At 40.5% G+C, this 25,293-nt stretch overlaps 1 protein-coding gene across 1 annotated transcript in view; it reads left to right on the top strand.

The window, feature by feature from the left end:
- BRCA1 (BRCA1 DNA repair associated) overlaps positions 1–25,293 on the top strand; it is a 1,073,265-nt gene that overhangs the window by 358,191 nt on the left and 689,781 nt on the right. The window contains exon 9 of the mRNA XM_053699586.1: positions 7,825–7,910. Coding sequence (XP_053555561.1) covers positions 7,825–7,910 — 86 coding nt within the window. The remainder of the gene's footprint in view (positions 1–7,824; positions 7,911–25,293) is intronic.

Genomic DNA, 25,293 nt, shown 5'->3' with positions numbered 1-25,293 from the left:
CCTTTTGATGTATTTGCTCCTTCGGAAGCAGTTTTTGGTAGAAAAGTTTTTCAGGTAGCTGTTTCAGTTTGATTCTTCTGATGTTTAAGTTTTTTTCTTTTCATTATGAAAATAAACTTATAATTTGGGTTGTGGATTAATTTTTTTCAGCGGAAAATGGCTGTTATTATTTTATCCCTCCCTCTCTAGTGACTCTTCTGTGGAGTTCCACATCTTGGGTATTACTATCCCATATGTCACTAGCTCAAGGACTCTTGCCAATTACATGAAAGAAAGCATAATTTATGTTAGAACTTACCTGATAAATTAATTTCTTTCATATTGGCAAGAGTCCATGCGACCCACCCTTTTTATAGTGGTTATGTTTTTTTTGTATAAAGCACAATTATTTCCAAATTCCTTGGTTGATGCTTTTTACTCCTTTCTTTATCACCCCACTACTTGGCTATTCATTAAACTGAATTGTGGGTGTGGTGAGGGGTGTATTTATAGGCATTTTGAGGTTTGGGAAACTGACTCTCCTGGTAGGATTGTATATCCCATATGTCACTAGCTCATGGACTCTTGCCTATATGAAATAAATGAAAGTATCAGGTAAGTTCTTACATAAATTATGTTTTCTGAATGCTGTCATCCATTATTATTTACTTAGTAAACACTACTATTAACTTGTTCTGTCATAATTTAATCTCCCCTACCAACTGGAAGACTTTTACACATAGCTTTGATGTTCCCTGACCATCTTAAGAGACAATTTTTTTTATTGTTTGAGCATTTGATTTTTAAACCCTAAACCCTTTTTAAGATATAGTATAATCCCTATAAAGATGTTAAACTAATATTTAAGGTTGCACACCTAGGAGCAATGGATTACTGCTCCTGAGGACATGACAAGTGAGCTGCATATCCACCAATCGCTAAATATGTGGGTGTCAATATATTACAAAATTTGGGTAGCTTTGTTATGTTAATATCTGCCAAAGCTATGATTACAAGCCGGTACACAAAGCTAGAACTCTCCACAGCATGAAATTCACAAACAATCACTTATTGTTAGTTTAAAATCAAAATGTATGCTTACCTGAAAAATGAATTTCTTTCATAATAGTGAAAGTCCTCGAACCATCAGGTGTGGAAATATTTTGATCCTGACCACTAGGAGGAAGCAAAAGACACCTTTACATACCAGAGCTTTAAATCCCTCCCACTTCTCATGATCCTCAGTCATACAAGTTGGGCAAAGAAGTGCAAAACAAATACTGCTGCAACCTTAACAAAAAGATAGGGTTAGCTTGTGGACTCACCATTATAAAATAAATTAATCGGGGAAGTGTAATTTTCTCCTGTTAAGTGTAGTCAGTCCACGGGTCATCATTACTTATGGGATATTAACTCCTCCCCAACAGGAAGTGCAAGAGGATCACCCAAGCAGAGCTGCTATATAGCTCCTCCCCTCTACGTCACACCCAGTCATTCTCTTGCACCCAACTAATAGATAGGATGTGTGAGAGGACTGTGGTGATTAAACTTAGTTTTTTATATCTTCAATCAAAAGTTTGTTATTTTAAACGGCACCGGAGTGTGTTGTTTCCTTCTCAGGCAGAATTTGAAGAAGAATCTACCTGAGTTTTTGTATATGATCTTAGCGGACGTAACTAAGATCCGTTTGCTGTTCTCGGCCATTCTGAGGAGTAAGGTAACTTCAGATCAGGGGACAGCGGGCAGGTTCACCTGCAAAGAGGTATGTTGCAGTATATTATTTTCTAAGGAATGGAATTGACTGAGAAAATACTGCTAATACCGATATAATGTAAGTACAGCCTTAAATGCAGTAGTAGCAACTGGTATCAGGCTGATATGTATATATGTTTACACTTAAGTATTTCTGGGGAATGGCACTTCACTGGGAAAATACTGTATGCATATAACTTTTAGCCTAACTTGCAGTGTGAGCGACTAGCAGCAGGCTTTTTAATGACAATTCATATATTAGATTTTAAACGTTTACTGGCATGTTAAATCGTTTAGTTATCTGAGGTACTTGGTGAAAAATTGTTTTGGGCTTTATTTTCCACATGGCTGTCGTTTGTTTTAAATTAAAACAGTTTACTGAGCTTCCCTCACTGTTGTAGTGTGAGTGGGAGGGGCCTATTTTGGCGCTTTTACTACGCATCAGAAATTCAGTCACAGTCTGTCTTTTTCTCCCTGCATGATCCAGGACGTCTCCACAGAGCTCAGGGGTCTTCAAAACTAGTTTTGAGGGAGGTAATCACTCACAGCAGACCTGTGAGACTGTGCTTGACTGTGATAAAAACGCTTATATTGTCAATTGTTATACGTTTTTTTCTGATATTAAGGGTTAATCATCCATTGCTAATGAGTGCAATCCTTTGCTAAATTTGGTTTCTATAACTAATCCGGTTCATTGTTATTCAACTGTGACAGTTTTTTTTGTGTGCTTCTTAAAGGCACAGTAACGTTTTTACATATTACTTGTAAATTTAGTTGAAAAGTATTTCCAAGCTTGCTAGTCTAATTGCTAGTTTGTTTAAACATGTCTGACACAGAGGAATCTCTTTGTGCAATATGTTCAAAAGCCAAGGTGGAGCCCAATAGAAATTTATGTACTAATTGCATTGATGCTACTTTAAATAAAAGTCAATCTGTACATGTTAAGCAACATTCACCAGACAACGAGGGGGAAGTTATGCCGACTAACTTGCCTCACGTGTCAGTACCTGCATCTCCCGCTCAGGAGGTGCGTGATATTGTAACGCCAAGTACATCAGGGCGGCCATTACAAATCACTTTCCAAGACATGGCTAATGTTATGACTGAAGTTTTGTCTAAATTGCCAGAACTTAGAGGTAAACGAGATCACTCTGGGATGAGAACAGAGTATACTGATAATGCTAGGGCCATGTCTGATACTGCGTCACAATTTGCAGAGCATGAGGACGGAGAGCTTCATTCTGCGGGTGACGGATCTGATCCAAATAAATTGGATTCAGACATTTCAAATTTTAAGTTTAAGCTGGAAAACCTCCGTGTATTGCTAGGGGAGGTGTTAGCGGCTCTGAATGATTGTAACACAGTTGCAATCCCAGAGAAAATGTGTAGGTTGGATAAATATTTTGCGGTACCGACGAGTACTGACGTTTTTCCTATACCTAAGAGACTTACTGAAATTATTTCTAAGGAGTGGGACAGACCCGGTGTGCCTTTCTCACCCCCTCCTATATTCAGAAAAATGTTTCCAATAGACGCCACCACACGGGACTTATGGCAAACGGTCCCTAAGGTGGAGGGAGCAGTTTCTACTTTAGCTAAGCGTACCACTATCCCGGTGGAGGATAGCTGTGCCTTCTCAGATCCAATGGATAAAAAGTTAGAGGGTTACCTTAAGAAAATGTTTGTTCAACAAGGTTTTATATTACAACCCCTTGCATGCATTGCGCCTGTCACGGCTGCGGCAGCATTTTGGTTTGAGTCTCTGGAAGAGACCCTTGACTCAGCGACATTAGATGAGATTTCACTTAAGCTTAAAACCCTTAAGCTAGCTAATTCATTTATTTCTGATGCCGTAGTACATTTAACTAAACTTACGGCTAAGAATTCCGGATTCGCCATTCAGGCACGCAGAGCGCTGTGGCTAAAATCCTGGTCAGCTGATGTAACTTCTAAATCGAAACTACTTAACATACCTTTCAAGGGGCAGACTTTATTCGGGCCCGGTTTGAAAGAAATTATCGCTGATATTACGGGAGGTAAAGGCCATGCCCTGCCTCAAGACAGAGCCAAACCCAGGGCTAGACAGTCTAATTTTCGTGCCTTTCGTAACTTCAAGGCAGGAGCAGCTTCAACTTCCTCTGATCCAAAACAGGAAGGAGCTGTTGCTCGCTACAGACAAGGCTGGAAACCTAACCAGTCCTGGAACAAGGGCAAGCAGGCCAGAAAACCTGCTGCTGCCCCTAAGACAGCATGAAGTGAGGGCCCCCGATCCGGCAACGGATCTAGTGGGGGGCAGACTCTCTCTCTTCGCCCAGGCTTGGGCAAGAGATGTCCAGGATCCCTGGGCGTTGGAGATCATATCTCAGGGATATCTTCTGGACTTCAAAGCTTCTCCTCCACAAGGGAGATTTCACCTTTCAAGGTTGTCAACAAACCAGATAAAGAAAGAGGCGTTTCTATGCTGTGTACAAGACCTTTTACTAATGGGAGTGATCCATCCAGTTCCGCGGTCGGAACACGGACAAGGGTTTTACTCAAATCTGTTTGTGGTTCCCAAAAAAGAGGGAACCTTCAGACCAATATTGGATTTAAAGATCCTAAACAAATTCCTAAGAGTTCCATCATTCAAGATGGAAACTATTCGGACAATCTTACCCATGATCCAAAGAGGTCAGTACATGACCACAGTGGATTTAAAGGATGCTTACCTTCACATACCGATTCACAGAGAACATTACCGGTATCTAAGGTTTGCCTTCCTAGACAAGCATTACCAGTTTGTAGCTCTTCCCTTCGGGTTGGCTACGGCTCCAAGAATCTTTACAAAGGTTCTGGGCTCTCTTCTGGCGGTACTAAGACCGCGAGGAATTTCGGTAGCTCCGTACCTAGACGACATTCTGATACAAGCGTCAAGCTTTCAAACTGCCAAGTCTCATACAGAGTTAGTACTGGCATTTCTACGGTCGCATGGGTGGAAAGTAAACGAGGAGAAGAGTTCTCTCTTACCACTCACAAGAGTTCCCTTCTTGGGGACTCTTATAGATTCTGTAGAAATGAAAATTTACCTGACAGTGGACAGGTTAACAAAGCTTCTAAATGCTTGCCGTGCCCTCCATTCCATTCAACACCCGTCAGTGGCTCAATGCATGGAGGTAATCGGCTTAATGGTAGCGGCAATGGACATAGTTCCTTTTGCACGCCTGCACCTCAGACCGCTGCAATTGTGCATGCTAAGTCAGTGGAATGGGGATTACTCAGATTTGTCCCCTACGCTGAATCTGGATCAGGAGACCAGAGATTCTCTTCTATGGTGGCTTTCTCGGCCACATCTGTCCAGGGGGATGCCCTTCAGCAGGCCAGACTGGACAATTGTAACTACAGACGCCAGCCTACTAGGTTGGGGCGCTGTCTGGAATTCCCTGAAGGCTCAGGGATCATGGACTCAAGAGGAGAGTCCCCTTCCAATAAACATTCTGGAATTGAGAGCAGTTCTCAATGCCCTTCTGGCTTGGCCTCAGTTAGCAACTCTGAGGTTCATCAGGTTTCAGTCGGACAACATCACGACTGTGGCTTACATCAACCATCAGGGAGGGACAAGAAGTTCCTTAGCGATGATGGAAGTATCAAAGATAATTCGCTGGGCAGAGTCTCACTCTTGCCACCTGTCAGCGATCCACATCCCAGGAGTGGACAACTGGGAGGCGGATTTCCTAAGTCGCCAGACTTTTCATCCGGGGGAGTGGGAACTTCATCCGGAGGTCTTTGCCCAAATACTTCGACGTTTGGGCAAACCAGATATGGATCTCATGGCGTCTCGCCGGAACGCCAAGCTTCCTCGTTACGGGTCCAGGTCCAGGGACCCGGGAGCGGTCCTGATAGATGCCTTGACAGCACCTTGGACCTTCAGGATGGCTTATGTGTTTCCACCCTTCCCGATGCTTCCTCGTTTGATTGCCAGGATCAAACAGGAGAAAGCATCAGTGATTCTAATAGCGCCTGCGTGGCCACGCAGGACCTGGTATGCAGATCTATTGGACATGTCATCCTGTCCACCTTGGTCTCTGCCTCTGAGACAGGACCTTCTAATTCAGGGTCCTTTCAAACATCAAAATCTAATTTCTCTGAAGCTGACTGCATGGAAATTGAACTCTTAATTTTATCAAAGCGTGGATTTTCGGAGCCAGTAATTGATACCTTAATACAGGCTAGGAAACCTGTTACCAGGAAAATTTACCATAAGATATGGTGTAAATACTTACACTGGTGCGAATCCAAGGGTTACTCATGGAGTAAGGTTAGGATTCCTAGGATATTGTCTTTTCTACAAGAAGGTTTAGAAAAGGGTTTATCTGCAAGTTCTTTAAAGGGACAGATCTCAGCTCTGTCCATCCTTCTACACAAACGTCTGTCAGAAGTTCCAGACGTTCAGGCTTTTTGTCAGGCTTTGGCTAGAATTAAGCCTGTGTTTAAGACTGTAGCTCCACCGTGGAGCTTAAACTTAGTTCTTAACGTTTTACAGGGTGTTCCGTTTGAACCCCTTCACTCCATTGATATCAAGCTGTTATCTTGGAAAGTTCTGTTTTTAATGGCTATTTCCTCGGCTCGTAGAGTCTCTGAATTATCAGCCTTACATTGTGATTCTCCGTATCTGATTTTTCATTCAGATAAGGTAGTTCTGCGTACTAAACCTGGGTTCTTACCTAAGGTAGTCACTAACAAGAATATCAATCAAGAGATTGTTGTTCCATCATTGTGTCCTAACCCTTCTTCAAAGAAGGAACGACTTCTGCACAATTTAGATGTAGTCCGTGCCCTGAAATTTTATTGACAGTCAACTAAAGATTTTCGACAAACTTCTTCCCTGTTTGTCGTTTATTCTGGACAGAGGAGAGGTCAAAAAGCATCTGCTACCTCGCTATCCTTTTGGCTTCGTAGCATAATACGCTTAGCCTATGAGACTGCTGGACAGCAACCTCCTGAAAGGATTACAGCTCATTCTACTAGAGCTGTGGCTTCCACTTGGGCCTTTAAGAACGAGGCCTCTGTTGAACAGATTTGCAAGGCTGCAACTTGGTCTTCTCTTCATACTTTTTCCAAATTTTACAAATTTGACACTTTTGCTTCTTCGGAGGCTGTTTTTGGGAGAAAGGTTCTTCAGGCAGTGGTTCCTTCCGTATAGAGATCCTGCCTGTCCCTCCCGTCATCCGTGTACTTAGCTTTGGTATTGGTATCCCATAAGTAATGATGACCCGTGGACTGACTACACTTAACAGGAGAAAACATAATTTATGCTTACCTGATGAATTCCTTTCTCCTGTAGTGTAGTCAGTCCACGGCCCGCCCTGTTTTTTAAGGTAGGTCTAAATTTTTGAATTATACTCCAGTCACCACTGCACCCTATAGTTTCTCCTTTCTCGTTTGGTTCTCGGTCGAATGACTGGGTGTGACGTAGAGGGGAGGCGCTATATAGCAGCTCTGCTTGGGTGATCCTCTTGCACTTCCTGTTGGGGAGGAGTTAATATCCCATAAGTAATGATGACCCGTGGACTGACTACACTACAGGAGAAAGGAATTTATCAGGTAAGCATAAATTATGTTTTTGTTCTGTTTCATCAGGTGGTGAGAGTCCACAAGTTATCACTTGTGGGAATCAATACCAAAGCTGTGGAAGACCTCCTTCAATGTGTGGGGAGACAAATAGAGAAGGCAGGATTTCACTGTTCAGGCACTACAAGCTGCAGAACGTTTCTGCCTAAGGCAGCCCCAGAAGAAGCAAACACATCAAAGTAATAAAACTTAGAAAAAGTGTACAGAGAAGACTAAGTAGCTGCCTTACGAATCTGATCAATAGAAGCTGCTATATGAGAGACCTAAGAAGCAACAACTGCTCCTCATTAAGGAGGCAAAAACCAATGACTGAGGTTCATGGGAAGAGGGAGGGATTTAAAGTTCTGGTGTGTTGGTCTTTTGCCACCTCCTAGTACTCAGGAGTGAAATATTCCCACACGTGATGGCTTATCAGGCAGACAAAGAACTGCAATATTTTTAAATATAACTTTGTATTAATGATGTCTGCTTTTTTTTCTTTTCTAGCTGAGGTATCAGGATGTGATAGTGAAGCCAGTCACACAGGGGATTCGTCAGGCCTGTCGTCACAGGGAGAGATCCTCTCTACACAGGTATGTTTGACTAGCATAATAGAGAGTATCTCAGCATATTTACTCAATTTAGGATTCATTAATTGAGAGACAATATTTTTTTTTTAAACAAATAAATACACAGCCTTAAGACATTCATGCAGCAGGTTCTTAACGTTGACTGTTTTTTTTTAGCCCACTTTACTCTAATCCCCAGACATAACAAATGTCACCACCCTCAGAATGGACCATATATAATATTGTAGTATTCAAGCAGTGTTTACCAGAGCTGACAGACATTTCCTTCCTAAGATAGGGAGAGTTCACAGCTTCATTCCTTACTGTTGGGAAATACAACACCTGGCCACCAGGAGGAGGCAAATACACCCTAGCCAAAGGATTTACTATACCTCCAACTTCCTCACTATCCCAGTCATTCTTTGTCTTTTGTCACGTTAGTAGTGTCAGAAGATTCGGAGTGTCCTGAAAAAGGTTATCTGCCCTTCGAGATAGGACTGGAGTTTTAAGTAGTCTTGTCAACCTCTCAGAGTATTGATGAAAGTTAGAGTCTGGAAATGCAGGGAAGGTTTTTCTGCAAAACCAGCCAGCCTACTGCTAACAGCTCCTAAGCAATCAGTATTGACGAGTTTCACTGCCTGCTTTCTCTCACTTAAGTCCATGTCAGGAGTGCTGCTATAAGACTGTCACACTTGAGAGTTTGTGTTTTGTTCCACAGCATGGATCCTGGAGGTAAGATTGTTTAAATTTTTACACATTAAACGCTATAACAGGGTCATGGTGTGGCTCCTTTATACCTTGATAGGATCGAGGGTTAATATCCTCTGAGGGGGGTTTATTGAACAGTTGAGGTTAATTAATCAGTGTATTAATTATTTACATGCTGCTTTGTGTGATTTTTTTTCCTGGGCTGATAGACTGTGTGTTTGTGGCTGGAACAAACAGGTTTCACTTTTAAGTTTCACCTATTACTTGCTATACTTCTAATAACAGAAGTACTGTCTTGCACTCCATTCTGGCTGAGACTTGAACTTGAGGAGAGTGTTTCCTCTGTTAACTGTTTGGGTCTAGGAGGTGGTGAGTGCCCCAGCCATTGGTAGTATAAAGGTGCAGTTTTCTATAATAAAAAAAGTTTTTATTTGTGTCCTTCTGTGGGTATAACCTGAGCTATGGAGGTCTCTGACATGTTAGAAGGTACTCCTTCTGTACTAAATAATACCTGTTTATATTGTGAGGAGGCCGTGGTTTTCCCGCCCACTCAGTTATGTTCCACATGCCTTAACAAAAGGCGGTGTCTGCGGCCCTCAGTGCATTACCTCGCTCTAACAAACGCAAGAGAAAGGTTAAACATAGCTCTCCTGACCCGGAATCATCTAAATACTTATCAGATTTAGCTATTATATCCCAGTTATCCGATGATGAGTTAACCTCAGCTTCAGAGGGTGAACCTTTTGGGTCGGATTCCTTAGCGTCTATGCCTCCTGCTGCAGAGGAACCGTCCTTTAGATTTAAAATTCAGCACTTGCATTTTTTTATTAAAGGAGGTTCTGTCTACGTTAGATGTTCCAGAGGCCGCTCTGCCACAAAAAACCTATGATAACTAAATTAAACAGAGTTTACGAAGACAGGAAAGTTCCTTTGACTTTTCCTGTGCTGGTTAAGATGGATGAACATTATTAACGAATGGGAAAGAATTGGTTCTTTCTTTTCCCACTTGTCTTCTTTTTAAAAATTGTTACTGGTCCCGAACTCTCAACTGGATTTGTGGGGCTCCATTCCTAAGGTGGATGGTGCTATCTCTACACTTGTTAACGTACTACTATACCTCTTGAGGATAGTTCTTCGTTCAACTTCCAGCTGGCTTTAGGAGTGTGGTGACATCTTGGGGGTCTCTGACATGAGTTCCTATGGTTCTGATTGTTGAACGGCTACTTGGTCCTCCTATCATCCTGGGGCCCTTAGATTGGGCTGCCTTTTATTTGTCCCTCCCGTTAGCATTTGGTGTCCTTTGTATATTGGGTTAAATTTTCCCACAAATAATGAATGCAGCTGTGGACTCTCCCTGTATTTAGAAGGAAAACCTAAATTATGACTTAACAGATAATTTTCTTTCCTTCGATACAGGGATAGTCCACAGCTCCCGCCCGTGTTCTCCGGTGGGCAGCACTAAATTTAAATTGTTTTTTCTTCTGGCACCTTTTTCTCCCTGATATTTCTCCTACTGTTCCTTGTTGCCTCGGCAAACTGACTGGGGGATGGAGGAAGTGGGGGGAGGTATTTAAGTCTTTGGCTGGGGTGTATTTCGTTATATAAAGGTTTTAAAATGTTTATCAGAGTTCCAACTTTCAAAATGGAGACTATTCGGTCTAATCTGCCTTTCATTCAGCAAGGGCAGTTTATGTCCACAATAGATTTAAAGGATGCTTACCTCCATGTTCAAAATCACAAGGATTACTTTCAGTTTCTGAGGTTTGTCTTTATAGACAAACATTTTTGCTTTGTTGCTCTGCTGTTTGGTCTGGCTAGAACTCCAAGGATTTTTACAAAGTTTCTGGGGTTTTTTGTCATCACAGCTCAGGGAATAGCTCTGTTTCCTTATCTGAAGAATATCTTGGTTCTAGCTCCATCTTTACATTTAGCAGAATCTCTCCTCAACAGACTGTTGTTGTTGTTTCTTTGTCAATATGGGTTGGAGGATAAATTTGCTAAAGATTTCTTAAGTTCCTCAGACAAAGATTACTTTTCTGGGGTTCCTGGTAGATTCAATCTCCATGAGGCTTTCTGTAACCGATCAAAGTAGTTTGAAGTTGGTTCCTATTTTTGGTTTGTGATCACTACGGATGCAAGTCTTTCATGATGGGGAGCTGTATGAGGGTCTCTGCCAGTGCAGGGAGTTTGGACACCTTGTGAGGCAAGTTTGCCTATACACATTTTAAAACTTTGTGGTATTTTCAGAGCTCTTCAAGCTTGGCCCTTACTGAAGGGAGAACATTTTTTCTGGTTTCAGTCAGACATTGTCACAGCAGTGGCTTATATCAGCCCTCAAGGTAGGACTCGCAGCCCCTTTAGCCATGAGGGAAGGTTTTCAAATTTTCTTTTGGGCAGAGACCAATTGCTGTTTAATTTCAGCAGTTCACATCCCATGAGTATTTAATTGGAAAACAAATTTTATCAGTCATCAGTTCCTTCATCCAGAGTATTGGTCTCTTTATCCAGAAGTATTCAATCAGATTGTGGATCGAATGGCATCTTGTTTGAACAACAAATTTCCTAGTTACTTTGCAAGGTCAAGGGATCCTCGGATGAAGTTTATGGATGTTCTGATAGCTCCATGGTCCTTTCAACTTGCCTATGTGTTTCCTCCTCTGGTACTACTTCCCAGGGTGATTTCCAATTTCAGGCAAGAAAATTTGTAAGTGATTCTATTTGCTTCAGCCTAGTATTGTATTGTCTGGTATGCAGATCTGTTTTTGCTCTTTCTTTTGATTCTCCTTATCTGATTTTTCATCAGGATAAAATACAGGGATAGTCCACAGCTGCATTCATTACTTGTGGGAATACAGAACCTGGCCACCAGGAGGAGGCAAAGACACCCCAGCCAAAGGCTTAAATACCTCCCCCACTTCCCTTATCCCCCAGTCATTCTTTGCCTTTCGCCACAGGAGGTTGACAGAGAAGCTTCGGATGTTTTTCGGAGCAGTTCCTTTGGAAGGGTACCTGCCTTTCGGGATGGAACTGAAGTTTTAAGTTGTCTTGTCAGCCTCTCAGTGAGAGCATTGTTTTAAGTTAGAGTCTGGAGATGCAGGGAGAGTCTTTCTGCGAAACCATCCATACTCATATTAACAGCTCCTATAAGCAATCAGAGTTGATGAGTTTGGCTACCTGCTTTCTTCACTCAAGTCCATGTCAGAGGCGCTGTTACTATCTGTCAAACTTGAAGGACTGTGTTGCTGTTCCACGGAATGGATTCCGGTAAGATCATTTCATTTTTTACACACGTTAACGATAGAAGACAGGGTCTCAGTGGGACTCCTTTATCTTTATGGAATCAAGGGTTAATATCTCCTGAGGTGGATTATTGAACAGTGGGATCTAGTTAATCATGTTTGTTATGTGATTTTGACTGCATATGTGTAGGAGACATTTTGGGCTCATAGGAAGATACGGAACATACAGGTTATAAAGCTGCACAGTTTTATTAAGCTCACGCGCTTTTCCTTAGAAGGGGCGATCCTGCATATGAGACACCATGTGACTGTGCGTAGTATTGTCTTGTTTTCAATTTCCATTTACTGACCGAGGGGGTGCGGAGAAGATTGAATTTCTCTACCTGTTTTGGTTATAGGAGGTGGTGATTGGGGTTTTTTGGCTAAAATGTTTAGTTAGAATTATGGTGGATTCTGATATTCTAGAGGATTCCTCTGATACAGATTTTGATACCTGCGTATATTGTGAGGAGGCCCGGGTAAATCAGCCTGCTCAATTATATTCAGTATGCCGCAATAGGGTGTTCTCTTCAAACAATGTTGAGATGTTAGAGACCACTAAGCTGTCTACCTCTGAGGATTCCTCGTCCCGTGAGCTGTGTTCTCTAGAATCTTCTCCTACACATGCAGTTCCCCTAAGTACCATTACTCCTTTGTCTGAGGAAGACTTTTTTCCACCGAAGATTACTGCTCGTTTTTGCATATCCATCTCTATGGCTTTAGCGAGTTTGCCTCTTCCTGCTATGTGCAAGCGAAGAGTCAATCCGTGTTCTCCTACCCTTGAGCCGTCGTGTAAATGAACGATTGTGCCCGATCAGTCATCTGGGGATGCAGTTACCTCTGAGGCTTTAACGTTAGAACCTCCAGGGTCGGAGTCGCCTGATTTGACTCCTCTGACTGAGGAGGATTTGGCATTTAGATTTAGAATGGTATGCCTGTGTTTACTTCTGAGAGAAGTTTTGGCGATGTTAGAGGTTCCCAGTCCTGATCTGTCAGGTGGATCTCAGTTCTCTAAATCAGATAATGATTAAACAAGTGTCAGGGTTGGATCCTCTTCTTTATCGTCTATATGTATATAGTTATAGAAGCGCAGTCCCGAGCTCTATGGGGGGTTTGTGTTGTATAACAGGCAGGACCTGTTTGCTTTAGTTTGCACACCCTTTTGACATCCCTTTTTGTGCGTTTACCTATTTTCATTTCTAATCCGTTTCAGATAGTTTTTTGTTTTAGAGCTTGGGGGTCTTGTGGAAACTCATTTTAAGAAGAAGTTTTGTTACTTGGGTTGTTTTTGGTTATATCGACTTTGATGATTGTGATGGTTGGGGTGATGATTCCCTCGATTATCTAGAGATAAAAATGTAAGCCTCAGAGCTTATTTTCTTTATTTTGTTTATTCTCAGTTTTCCTAGCACTGCTGGAACTTAAGAATTTGCCATTTGTTTATGGTTTTTATGACAAGACGTGTCGTACCCTTAGATGACGGGCAGGACCTGTTTTGGGTATTAGTTGTCTGTTCTTTCCTTTTACTCTAGAGAAGGAGCTCTTTCTAGTTATTCTGGTCCAGGCAGAGCAGGTCCATCTATACCGTAGGACAGGCAGGACCTGTCTTAGGTTGTTCTGGATGGACTCTTGATGCTGGATCATATGGGTCCGGGGGTCCTAGGGGCCGGAGTTGAGTTTTCATTCTGTCTTTCTTGACTAGGTGACTTTTGTAGTCTTGTCCCTGTACTCTTCGCAGTGTCATTACACTGTTGGTGTCTGGTCCAATAAGGGGAGGGGTTTAACGTCCTTTTTGGGTCCAATTATTTTTAAGCAGAGCTTATTAGATCTTTGTTCAGAGAGAATACACGGTTCTCTCTACCTGGATTTAGGAAGAGGGGATATTTTTCCTGTCTAGTGCAGCCCAGTGTAGCCTGGTGGTTATCTCTGTGGCTTTGCAACTCGAAGGTTGATGGTTCAAATCTAGCTGCTTATGCTGGATGTCTATTTAAAACATCCTTGTTTAAGCAGGTCCGGTTCTTAGGGACCATTTACTTCTTCTTTTTTGGGGGATCTGGGGTTTGATGTGGCAGTAGCCTGTTTCTAGATGTTGGGGATTCTGAGTCTTGGTGGTTCTGGGTTTTTTTTTCAGCGTCTGCTAGTAGACCTTTGGAATTTGCTTCCTGCCGGTTCCATCCTCAGAGGTGGACCTAGACCTGAGTTCTGGTGTTGGCACCAAGTTTGATCCTTTGGATGCGGCTTGGTCTGTCAGACAGGAAGGCTCTTAGAGCTTACGAAGTTAGAATTACTTCATTGGGTTCTGCCCTCCAATTCATCTTCAGGCCTTCGTTGGAGCTGTGGTGGATGGTGATGGATTCAGCCCAGGCCGAGTCTTCAACATATCATTGGGTTTTTGTCTCTGTGTTAGCAGTCCTTTGGATTACCGGTTGTGGAATCGTTCTCCAGTGTTCGGTCCAGATCTCCCGGTGTTGGGGATTTTTATCCTAGTTCCCCTGGGACAGTTTTGTCTTGGTTTCTTCTCTGTCAGCAGGGTGAGAGTGTTTTCTGGGTTATGTGGATCAGAATTTTCCTTCCAATTATCCTTGGTTTTTTTTGTTGTTTTTTTTTCATTAGAGCATTTGCTCTGAGGTCTGGTCTTCTGGGTCCATGCTAGTTGGGACCTCTTGGTGAGTGGATTATTTCTGAGTTAGTGAGTTCCTCCTGCATAGACGGGAGGGTCTTAAATTTGGTGGTGGCCGGAGGCCCACTACGGCTCTTGTCAGCAATCCATTCTCTGAGCGTGCTTTCCCGGGACGGATGTTCCTTAGGATCATCCTTTTGATCTGACTATCCAGAGTTTTCCGAATGTGTATCTGAGGAAAGCAGATCGAGTTTCTCAGCTGAGGCCCACAGGACTAAGTGGCCTAAGGGATTAGTTCCCGGCCTAGCAAGCTGTAGGCTTGGAGTTTGAATCCTGCTGTGGCAGTTTTCTTAATTCTGAGGAGGTCTATTTTAACCGTCTTCTTTTTGCCATGTCACTCTTTTTCGAGGATGGCTCGATCCTATCTGGAGTGGGCATCAATGAGACTGTTACTCCATTTTTGCCTATGAGTTCGTAATCACGGTTTAGAGGCTCGCTGTCATGAGAGTTCCCTTGTCACAGGGATCTACCGGGTCTGAGTCTCTTTGTGTCTTGGGATTTTTTCTTCCGGGGCAAATTGTGAGGGGTCGCCTGGCTCTAGTCGAGAGTTGTTTTTTTTTTTTTTTTTTTAAAGGTTTTAGTCCTTTCAGCTCTTATTTGGATCCTCGTCACCTATTTTAGGCGTGGAGGGCACACACACTCTTTTTGTCAGGATGAGCTAGCTTGTCCTGACTCTCTTCTGGATCTGGGAGTATCTTCTTCCCCTCTATAATGAGCTGGTGAAGGGCTTGTCTAGCTAGTTCTTGTTCGAAGGGGCAGCCGGCAAGTATAGCCTGTTGGTTAGCTTAGCTGCCTGGCAAGCAGAAGGTTGCAGATGGATACCAGCTGTGGTTCCTTTCCCTGGTATGTGTTTTCACAAGCGGTTTTTGCTCTCTGTTTGTTCTCCAGTTCCAGAGGTTCATTGATCTTAGAGGTGTTCAGTTGTTTTTGCTAGAGCACTGCCTGCGACAGGGCCAGCAAGTCAATTCCTTGCTCCTTTTTGGGTTGGATTTATCCTTCAGAAGTTGCATTGGGTTACCTTTGTACCTGTACAGGAGGTGGTCTTTAAATTCTTATTCAAGGACTTATTTCGTCTGTAGATTGTTTTTCTGTGTGTCATAGTTTCTGTGTTGCAATTTGCAATACATTCTTCCTTATTGGGGTCTCCCTTCTAATAAGGCTATATGTTTTTTTTTTTTCTCCTAAAGATTGTCGTATTCCTTGTCCAAATGGGAAGAGGTTCTTCCTTTTTTGGGGGAATCTTTCCTTGAGGTTTCTGTCAGACTTCATCAGAATAGATATTTTTTTTTTCCATTATGTTGTTCATATCTGGGGTGTGCAAGGTTTTGGAAGCTGATTACCTTCCTCCTTGTTGGTGGAGGAGTGTTTTTTCTGGTTCTATGAAACAGCGGGACACGAGCCTCCTCAGAGTACAGTGTCATCTTTTTGGGTCTCTGACATGAGATCCTATGGTTTTGATTGTTGGGCGGTTGCTTGGTCTTCCTAACATTCTTATTCTTTTTATTTTTTGCTTCTATCAAGGAAGCCTTCGGGAGTTTGTTTTTCTTGCAGGCTGTGGTGCCCTCAGGTTGGGCCGCCTCTTATTTGTACCCTCCCATTAGCATTCAGTGTGTGTATATATGTGTGTGTATATGTGTGTGTGTATATATGTATATGCGTGTTTGTAAATGTGTGTGTGTGTGTGTGTGTAGAGCTCACAAAGGCTGAAATGTTCCCAAATAAGTTAATTGAATATGCACAGTATTGTGAAAATTGGGTTGTGGACCCTTACCAGGCCATTTGCAGAATACTGTGAATATCCCTTTAACTCATTTGGGAAAAGCGTCAGCCTTTGTTATGCATAACAAAGAAAAATTATTTAAATGGGTGTGTATTATATTATTTGTTTTTCCAGTGTTCTTTTTTTTTAAGATCTCTTTACTGGAATCAGCTCTGAGGTTGTAATAAATATATATATATATATATATATATATATATATATATATATATATATATATATGTGTGTGTGTGCCATCCTTTAGGAAACATATATTATACATCAGCAGCATAAGCATGGAGCAGCAGCCCCTCCAAAATAAGCATAAAGACCCCAGCAGTACAGTATAGCAGGTTCCCAGGCAGACTGACACTGTGGGAACGTACAGCAGACATCAGCGAGGCTGTTCACGAACCTAAGCTCATGCACACTGAGTAAGGGCAACAAACACAGCAACACCGGCTCCTCAGAGACACTGCAGGAAAAAAATGTACTAAAAAAAATCCCATTACAAAAAATAAAAAAAAAGTTCTGCCTCTGCGAGGATGATTTATAATAGTTATTATTGAACTGGAGTATGAGTACAAATACATTGTTGTGGCAACATTTTCCTACTGTATTATGCTTGCTATCAGTCGATAACAGATGTCTATTGCTGTTCAGTGTAGTAAATGTAAGATATTCTAAAGCCTTTACTCATTTGACCATTTGTTTATCAGTATACTCATTCCTTCACCATACTTAACTATATAGGATTTTTGCTGGATCTTTCTAGAAATGTTGATTATGTGTATTCTAGTCCATAACCCTCTGTCCCACTGAAAGGGCAAGCCGAGCAGCTAAGCATTTTATTATGATTAGCTTTTTCTTCAGTGCTTCTGTAACATTTATTATAAATGGAAAAGGAATGTCTAGTGTTTTCTTTCTTTCTTTCTTTGTTTTCTTCTTGTTTTCCTTTCTTTTTCCTTTCTTTTTTTCTTTCTTTCCTTCCCTCCCACACTAGCTGGGCATTTTGATAAATATAAAAAAAAAAGCATATTTGTGTTATCTAAGGCTGATGAATGCAGCAGCTATGTATATGTGCCTTATTGCTTCATTTGTTTCTGTGCTATGACAAATGAACCACTAGGTGGCAATGGTGCTTCAGCTTGTTAAAGAAGTTATGTACAACATCTTTAATCAGCCTACTCTGTCATTGTCGTAGATGCATTTTGTCCTTTTCAAAAACATTTCTTGAAGCAGTAAATTATGTACATTCAGTAGTGTAAGTTTTATAATAATTTGTAAACTTTTGTTTGCAAGAGAAGAGGATGTTAATATTATCAAAATAATTAATAGAGCTGTTTGTTCCCTAAACGTTACGAACAAGTGATTGATCAAGGCCATAGAGTCCACACTATATTTTAAGCATCAAATTTATCTTTAAGAATAACAGCAATTGTTTGACATAAGTCAAGCGATTTTGCTTACACTCATGTTTGTTTTTTTGTCGTTTCTCTAAGAACAATTGCATTTTTGAATGGAAGATTACATGAGGCAATGAATTTGTGTAAAAAAAAAATCTATTGATCTGAAAGCTAGTGTTGCAAACCTCAATAACAAGAATATGATTCATAATGAGTGTTCCATCCTTTCTTTTCTCCAACATTGGTGTGTCCGGTCCACGGCGTCATCCATTACTTGTGGGAATATTCTCTTCCCCAACAGGAAATGGCAAAGAGCACAGCAAAAGCTGTCCATATAGCCCCTCCTCAGGCTCCGCCCCCCAGTCATTCTCTTTGCCGCTCTGAACAAGTAGCATCTCCACGGAGATGGGGAAGAGTTCTGTTTAAAAGAGGAGTATGATTTTAGCAGCAGTAACCAAAATCAATTGCTGTTCCCACGCAGGACTGTTGAGTCCAGAGAACTTCAGTTGGGGGGAACAGTTTGCAGACTTTTCTGCTCAAGGTATGACTAGCCATTTTTCTAACAAGACTGTGTAATGCTGGAAGGTTGTCATTTTCCCTCATGGGGATCGGTAAGCCATTTTCTTAGACTCAGAAAGAATAAAAGGGCTTATTATGGGCTATTAACTGGTGGACACTCTTTAGGGCTAAATCGATTGTTTATTTAAGTTATTATTTAAAGTTTGAAGTGGATTTCACACTTTTTATTATTTGGGGAACGTTTTTTTCGCCAGGCACTAGTTAAGACACCTTCCCAGTCAGGAAGGGCCTTTCACTGTAGTAGGCAGAGCCTCATTTCTTTCATGTAATTAGCAAGAGTCCATGAGCTAGTGACGTATGGGATATACATTCCTACCAGGAGGGGCAAAGTTTCCCAAACCTCAAAATGCCTATAAATACACCCCTCACCACACCCACAAATCAGTTTTACAAACTTTGCCTCCTATGGAGGTGGTGAAGTAAGTTTGTGCTAGATTCTACGTTGATATGCGCTCTGCAGCAGGTTGGAGCCCGGTTTTCCTCTCAGCGTGCAGTGAATGTCAGAGGGATGTGAGGAGAGTATTGCCTATTTGAATTCAATGATCTCCTTCTACGGGGTCTATTTCATAGGTTCTCTGTTATCGGTCGTAGAGATTCATCTCTTACCTCCCTTTTCAGATCGACGATATACTCTTATTTATATACCATTACCTCTGCTGATTTTCGTTTCAGTACTGGTTTGGCTTTCTACAACATGTAGATGAGTGTCCTGGGGTAAGTAAGTCTTATTTTCTGTGACACTCTAAGCTATGGTTTCTGCACTTTTTTATAAAGTTCTAAATATATGTATTCAAACATTTATTTGCCTTGACTCAGGATGTTCAACATTCCTTATTTCAGACAGTCTCATATTTGGGATATATGCATATGAATAAATCAATTTTTTTCTTACCTTAAAATTTGACTTTTTCCCTGTGGGCTGTTAGGCTCGCGGGGGATGTAAATGCTTCATTTTATTGCGTCATTCTTGGCGCTGACTTTTTTGGCGCAAATTTTTTTTTCTGTTTCCGGCGTCATACGTGTCGCCGGAAGTTGCGTCATTTTTTACGTTCTTTTGCGCCAAAAGTGTCGGCATTCCAGATGTGGCGTCATTTTTGGCGCCAAAAGCATTTAGGCGCCAAATAATGTGGGCGTCATTTTTGGCGCTAAAAAAAATATGGCCGTCACTATTGTCTCCACATTATTTAAGTCTCATTATTTATTGCTTCTGGTTGCTAGAAGCTTGTTCACTGGCATTTTTTCCCATTCCTGAAACTGTCATTTAAGGAATTTGATCAATTTTGCTTTATATGTTGTTTTTTCTATTACATATTGCAAGATGTCCCACGTTGAAACTGAGACAGAAGATACTTCTGGAAAATTGCTGCCTGGTGCTGGAGCTACCAAAGCTAAGTGTATCTGCTGTAAACTTATGGTATCTGTTCCTCCAGCTGTTGTTTGTACTGTTTGTCATGACAAACTTGTTAATGCAGATAATATTTCCTTTAGTACTGTTACATTACCTGTTGCTGTTCCATCAACATCTAATACTCAGAGTGTTCCTGATAACATAAGAGATTTTGTTTCTAAATCCATTAAGAAGGCTATGTCTGTTATTCCTCCTTCTAGTAAACGTAAAAAGTCTTTTAAAACTTCTAATTTTTCAGATGAATTTTTAAATGAACATCATCATTCTGATTCTGATAATGGTTCTTCTAGTTCAGAGGATTCTGTCTCAGAGGTTGATGCTGATAAATCTTCATATTTATTTAAAATGGAATTTATTCGTTCTTTACTTAAAGAAGTCCTAATTGCATTAGAAATTGAGGATTCTGGTCCTCTTGATACTAAATCTAAACGTTTAGATAAGGTTTTTAAATCTCCTGTAGTTATTCCAGAAGTTTTTCCTGTCCCTAGTGCTATTTCTGAAGTAATTTCCAGGGAATGGAATAATTTGGGTAATTCATTTACTCCTTCTAAACGTTTTAAGTAATTATATCCTGTGCCATCTGACAGATTAGAGTTTTGGGACAAAATCCCTAAGGTTGATGGGGCTGTCTCTACTCTTGCTAAGCGTACTACTATTCCTACGGCAGATGGTACTTCCTTTAAGGATCCTTTAGATAGGAAAATTGAATCCTTTATAAGAAAAGCTTACTTGTGTTCAGGTAATCTTCTTAGACCTGCTATATCTTTACATAGGAGGTGACGTAGCTACAGCTTAGGAGGTGTGTAGGTAGCTAACCAATTGCAGTCCTCAAAAAGCCGGTCCAAAGGAATGTACTTGTGGCGGGGTGCCAGCTGAAGGAAGCCGAGCAGACTTCATGAAATACAGGTTCAAGGATTAGCAGCACTCCAGAAGATAGAGTAAAAACACAGTCTTTATTCTTGCAAAATTTAAAAACGAGAAAAATACACACAAAAAATGGCACAGCACATCAGCAAAAAGGTTACAAAGAAGGGGAGCGAGGTCCTGACATGTTTCGTGCTATTCAGCACTTAATCATAGGATGATTCCCCACCTGTGTAATGCTCCATTTAACTGGTTTTCAACCAATCAAAATTTTCAAAGATATACACACCCTCAAAGCAGAGAGAGCTAGTATAAATGGTGCATTACAGAGGAAAACAAGAATAATGAAACAAAAAATAACATAAAAATGATAAAAAGAACACTATAGATTTAAAAACAATGATAAATAGAATGAAAAAACATTGTTGTTAATTCCTATTATTACACCTTAAATATATTTTCAAATTTGATAAGTTTATAACTCTTCATAGATAAATATTTAATTATTTATTTTCACATACTTTAATGCATAGTGTGTGTCAATAATAGGTACTTGCTTTACACAATTCTGCTACTAGCCTCATATTCAATTAATTCATATTGATCATATTTAGACTTGAAATACCCATAAATACCATACTCTTAACAATTAATGGTATGATGTGCATCGCAACTATCTTTCTGTAGATCACAACGACAGATGTCTTAAATCACAGATGTTTCAAAAACACAACCATTAATCATTAAATAAAATATGAAAGCAGATAATAATATTATGAAACCTCTGATCATGGGATAAGAGCAAACAAAAAGGTAATAAGATATCACTAATACCTCAATAACATGTTAATGTGAAAACATATACAATAAATGCAGGTATTAGATATACACTTACACAGGCTACTCTACCAAAGGGCATTACAGCAAAATAGCACCAGAAGATCCATTGTCATAAAGGAAATAAGTTTTTATATATATATATTTTGCCAGACTAGCTTAGGAATCAACAAAAAAACTAATGTCCCATTCTTTATTGAGGCCATGTGGTGTCCTAGTATTGAGCTTCCATATCCAATAAAGCTCTTTTTTGGAAAGGATAGAATAAATATTACCTCCTCGAATGGGTCTTTTGGCTACATCAATTACTTTAACTGTAAACTTAGATTGATCTGTAAAATGTATGCCATTAAAGTGTCTTGCTACACTAGAATCTTTATTATAGTTTTTTATGTCTCTTTTATGTTCCCCTATTCTAGACCTGAGGGCACGTGAAGTTTGACCAACGTACTGTTCTGAACATAAAGAGCATTCTATGAGATAAACTACAAATGTAGTGCTACAGTTGGTATAATGATCAATCTTAAAATTACCTTTGGTTGAGTAACTATTGAAGTCTATTCCCATAGAGATATGCTGGCAGGTGTGACAGTTCCTTGACAAGCATTTAAAAGTCCCTTTCTTATTAAGCCATTGCACACTTTTATCTCTGACATTATCATTAACCATACTGGGGGAAAGTTTTTTGCCTAATGTAGGTGCCTTTTTTGACACAAATTTAATCTTGTCAACAACATTGGCCAAAGTGTTGTCCCCTTTAAGTATGGGTAAGTTCTTTTTAATTATATTACATAGGTCATTGAACTGCAAGGAAAATTCCGTAGAAAATATCACTACATCTTTGTCAAAAGCATCCTTCTTACCCTTACTAAATGAAGGGGTAAAATTTCTCTTAACATCTTCCAATGACTTATGTAATGTATCAGGGTTGTAACCCCTAGCAATTAGTCTGCCCATTAGTTTATTAGCTTGATGGTTAAACAGATCGTCAGAGTTTGTGTTCCTTTGAAGCCTTAGAAACGGACTTTTCGGAATTGATTGAATTAAATGCTTAGGATGACAAGAGGTGGCGTGCAAGATCGTATTTCCTGATGTTGGCTTCCTGAATGTGTCTGTAATGATCCTATTGGTTTCTACTGAGCCATACAAAGTAAGGTCTAAGAAATGTATTTCTTTATCCTGAATCTCACCAGTAAACTTCAATTTGAGGTCATTATTGTTTACATATTTCAAGAATTCTTCAAAGACAAAGTCACCCTTAACCACAAAAATGAGATCATCAATAAATCTCATATATGTGTATATATTTTCAAAAAATGGATTATTACTATTGTAGAGGCTGCCGAGTTCCCACCACCCCACAAATAAATTTGCGAATGAGGGCGCAAACTTCGCCCCCATCGCAGTACCACATATTTGTAGGTAGTATTCACCATTAAACATAAAATAATTGTGGGATAGTAGAAACTCGACAGTCTCACAAAAGAACAGTTTGAACTCTCTTGAATAATTAGTGTAATTATCCAAGAAGAAACAGACAGCCTGTATACCCAAAGCATGTGGTATACATGAATACAGTGACACCGCGTCAATCACCACCCACCTAAAGTCAGCATCCCATTTAATATTATCAATTATTGTGAGTAGATGGGAAGAATCCCTTAAGTAGCTACTCAAACCTTTAACCAAAGGTTGCAAGACCGAGTCAACCCACTCAGATAAAGGCTCAAATAATGAACCAATCCCAGAAATTATTGGGCGACCTGGTGGGTTGACTGGATCCTTGTGCATTTTAGGTAGGTGGTGAAAGACGGGCGTCACTGGATGGAGTGGTATCAATGAAGTGTGCTCTTCTTTAAATATAAAGCCCAATGCTAATGCCTCATCAAGTAGTCTATCAAGCTTCCTAGAAAATTCTCTTTCTGGATTGGACGCTAATTTTCTATATGTAATTCCATCATTTAGTTGTCTGTATGCCTCATTCATATATTGTGTCTTGCCCATCACAACTACATTACCACCTTTGTCAGATGTACGAATAACCAGATCTTGTTGGCTTTCTAATTGTTTAACTGCTGCCTTTTGCTTGATTGTAAGGTTGTCATGAGTATTGGTGTATGTCTTTTGATTGCCTAATTGGACAATTTCTTTCTCCACTTGTTTCTGAAATAAGTTGATATGTGAACCTCTTGATTGAGTGGGATAAAAATTAGATCTCGCCTTTTTTTGTTTTTGCTGATGTGCTGTGCTGTACTGTGCTGTACTGCACAATTTTTTGTGTGCATTTTTCTCGTTTTTAAATTTTGCAAGAATAAAGACTGTTTTTACTCTATCTTCTGGAGTGCTGCTAATCCTTGAACCTGCTATATCTTTAGCGGATGTTGCTGCAGCTTCAACTTTTTGGTTAGAAGCTTTAGCGCAACAAGTAACAGATCATAATTCTCATAGCATTATTATTCTTCTTCAACATGCTAATAATTTTATTTGTGATGCCATCTTTGATATCATTAGAGTTGATGTCAGGTATATGTCTCTAGCTATTTTAGCTAGAAGAGCTTTATGGCTTAAAACTTGGAATGCTGATATGTCTTCTAAGTCTACTCTGCTTTCCCTTTCTTTCCAGGGTAATAAATTGTTTGGTTCTCAGTTGGATTCTATTATCTCAACTGTTACTGGAGGGAAAGGAACTTTTTTACCACAGGATAAAAAATCTAAAGGTAAATTTAGGTCTAATAATCGTTTCCGTTCCTTTCGTCACAATAAGGAACAAAAGCCTGATCCTTCACCCACAGGAGCGGTATCAGTTTGGAAACCATCTCCAGTCTGGAATAAATCCAAGCCTTTTAGAAAATCAAAGCCAGCTCCTAAGTCCACATGAAGGTGCGGCCCTCATTCCAGCTCAGCTGGTAGGGGGCAGATTACGTTTTTTCAAAGAAATTTGGATCAATTCCGTTCACAATCTTTGGATTCAGAACATTGTTTCAGAAGGGTACAGAATTGGCTTCAAGATAAGGCCTCCTGCAAAGAGATTTTTTCTTTCCCGTGTCCCAGTAAACCCAGCGAAGGCTCAAGCATTTCTGAAATGTGTTTCAGATCTAGAGTTGGCTGGAGTAATTATGCCAGTTCCAGTTCTGGAACAGGGACTGGGGTTTTATTCAAATCTCTTCATTGTACCAAAGAAGGAGAATTCCTTCAGACCAGTTCTGGATCTAAAAATATTGAATCGTTATGTAAGGATACCAACATTCAAAATGGTAACTGTAAGGACTATCCTGCCTTTTGTTCAGCAAGGGCATTATATGTCTACAATAGATTTATAGGATGCATATCTGCATATTCCGATTCATCCAGATCACTATCAGTTTCTGAGGTTCTCTTTCCTAGACAAGCATTACCAGTTTGTGGCTCTGCCGTTTGGCCTAGCTACAGCTCCAAGAATTTTTACGAAGGTTCTCGGTGCCCTTCTGTCTGTAATCAGAGAACAGGGTATTGTGGTATTTCCTTATTTGGACGATATCTTGGTACTTGCTCAGTCTTCACATTTAGCAGAATCTCATACGAATCGACTTGTGTTGTTTCTTCAACATCATGGTTGGAGGATCAATTTACCAAAAAGTTCATTGATTCCTCAGACACAGGTAACCTTTTTAGGTTTCCAGATAGATTCAGTGTCCATGACTCTATCTTTGACAGACAAGAGACGTCTAAAATTGATATCAGCTTGTCGAAACCTTCAGTCACAATCATTCCCTTCGGTAGCCTTATGCATGGAAATTCTAGGTCTTATGACTGCTGCATCGGACGCAATCCCCTTTGCTCGTTTTCACATGCGGCCTCTTCAGCTCTGTATGCTGAACCAGTGGTGCAGGGATTACACAAAGATATCTCAAT

This window comes from Bombina bombina, chromosome 1, assembly GCF_027579735.1.
Source record: "Bombina bombina isolate aBomBom1 chromosome 1, aBomBom1.pri, whole genome shotgun sequence".
Taxonomy (NCBI): Eukaryota; Metazoa; Chordata; class Amphibia; order Anura; family Bombinatoridae; genus Bombina; species Bombina bombina.
Note: the sequence above shows the minus strand (reverse complement) of the source record. Positions and strands in the feature narration are given on the sequence as shown.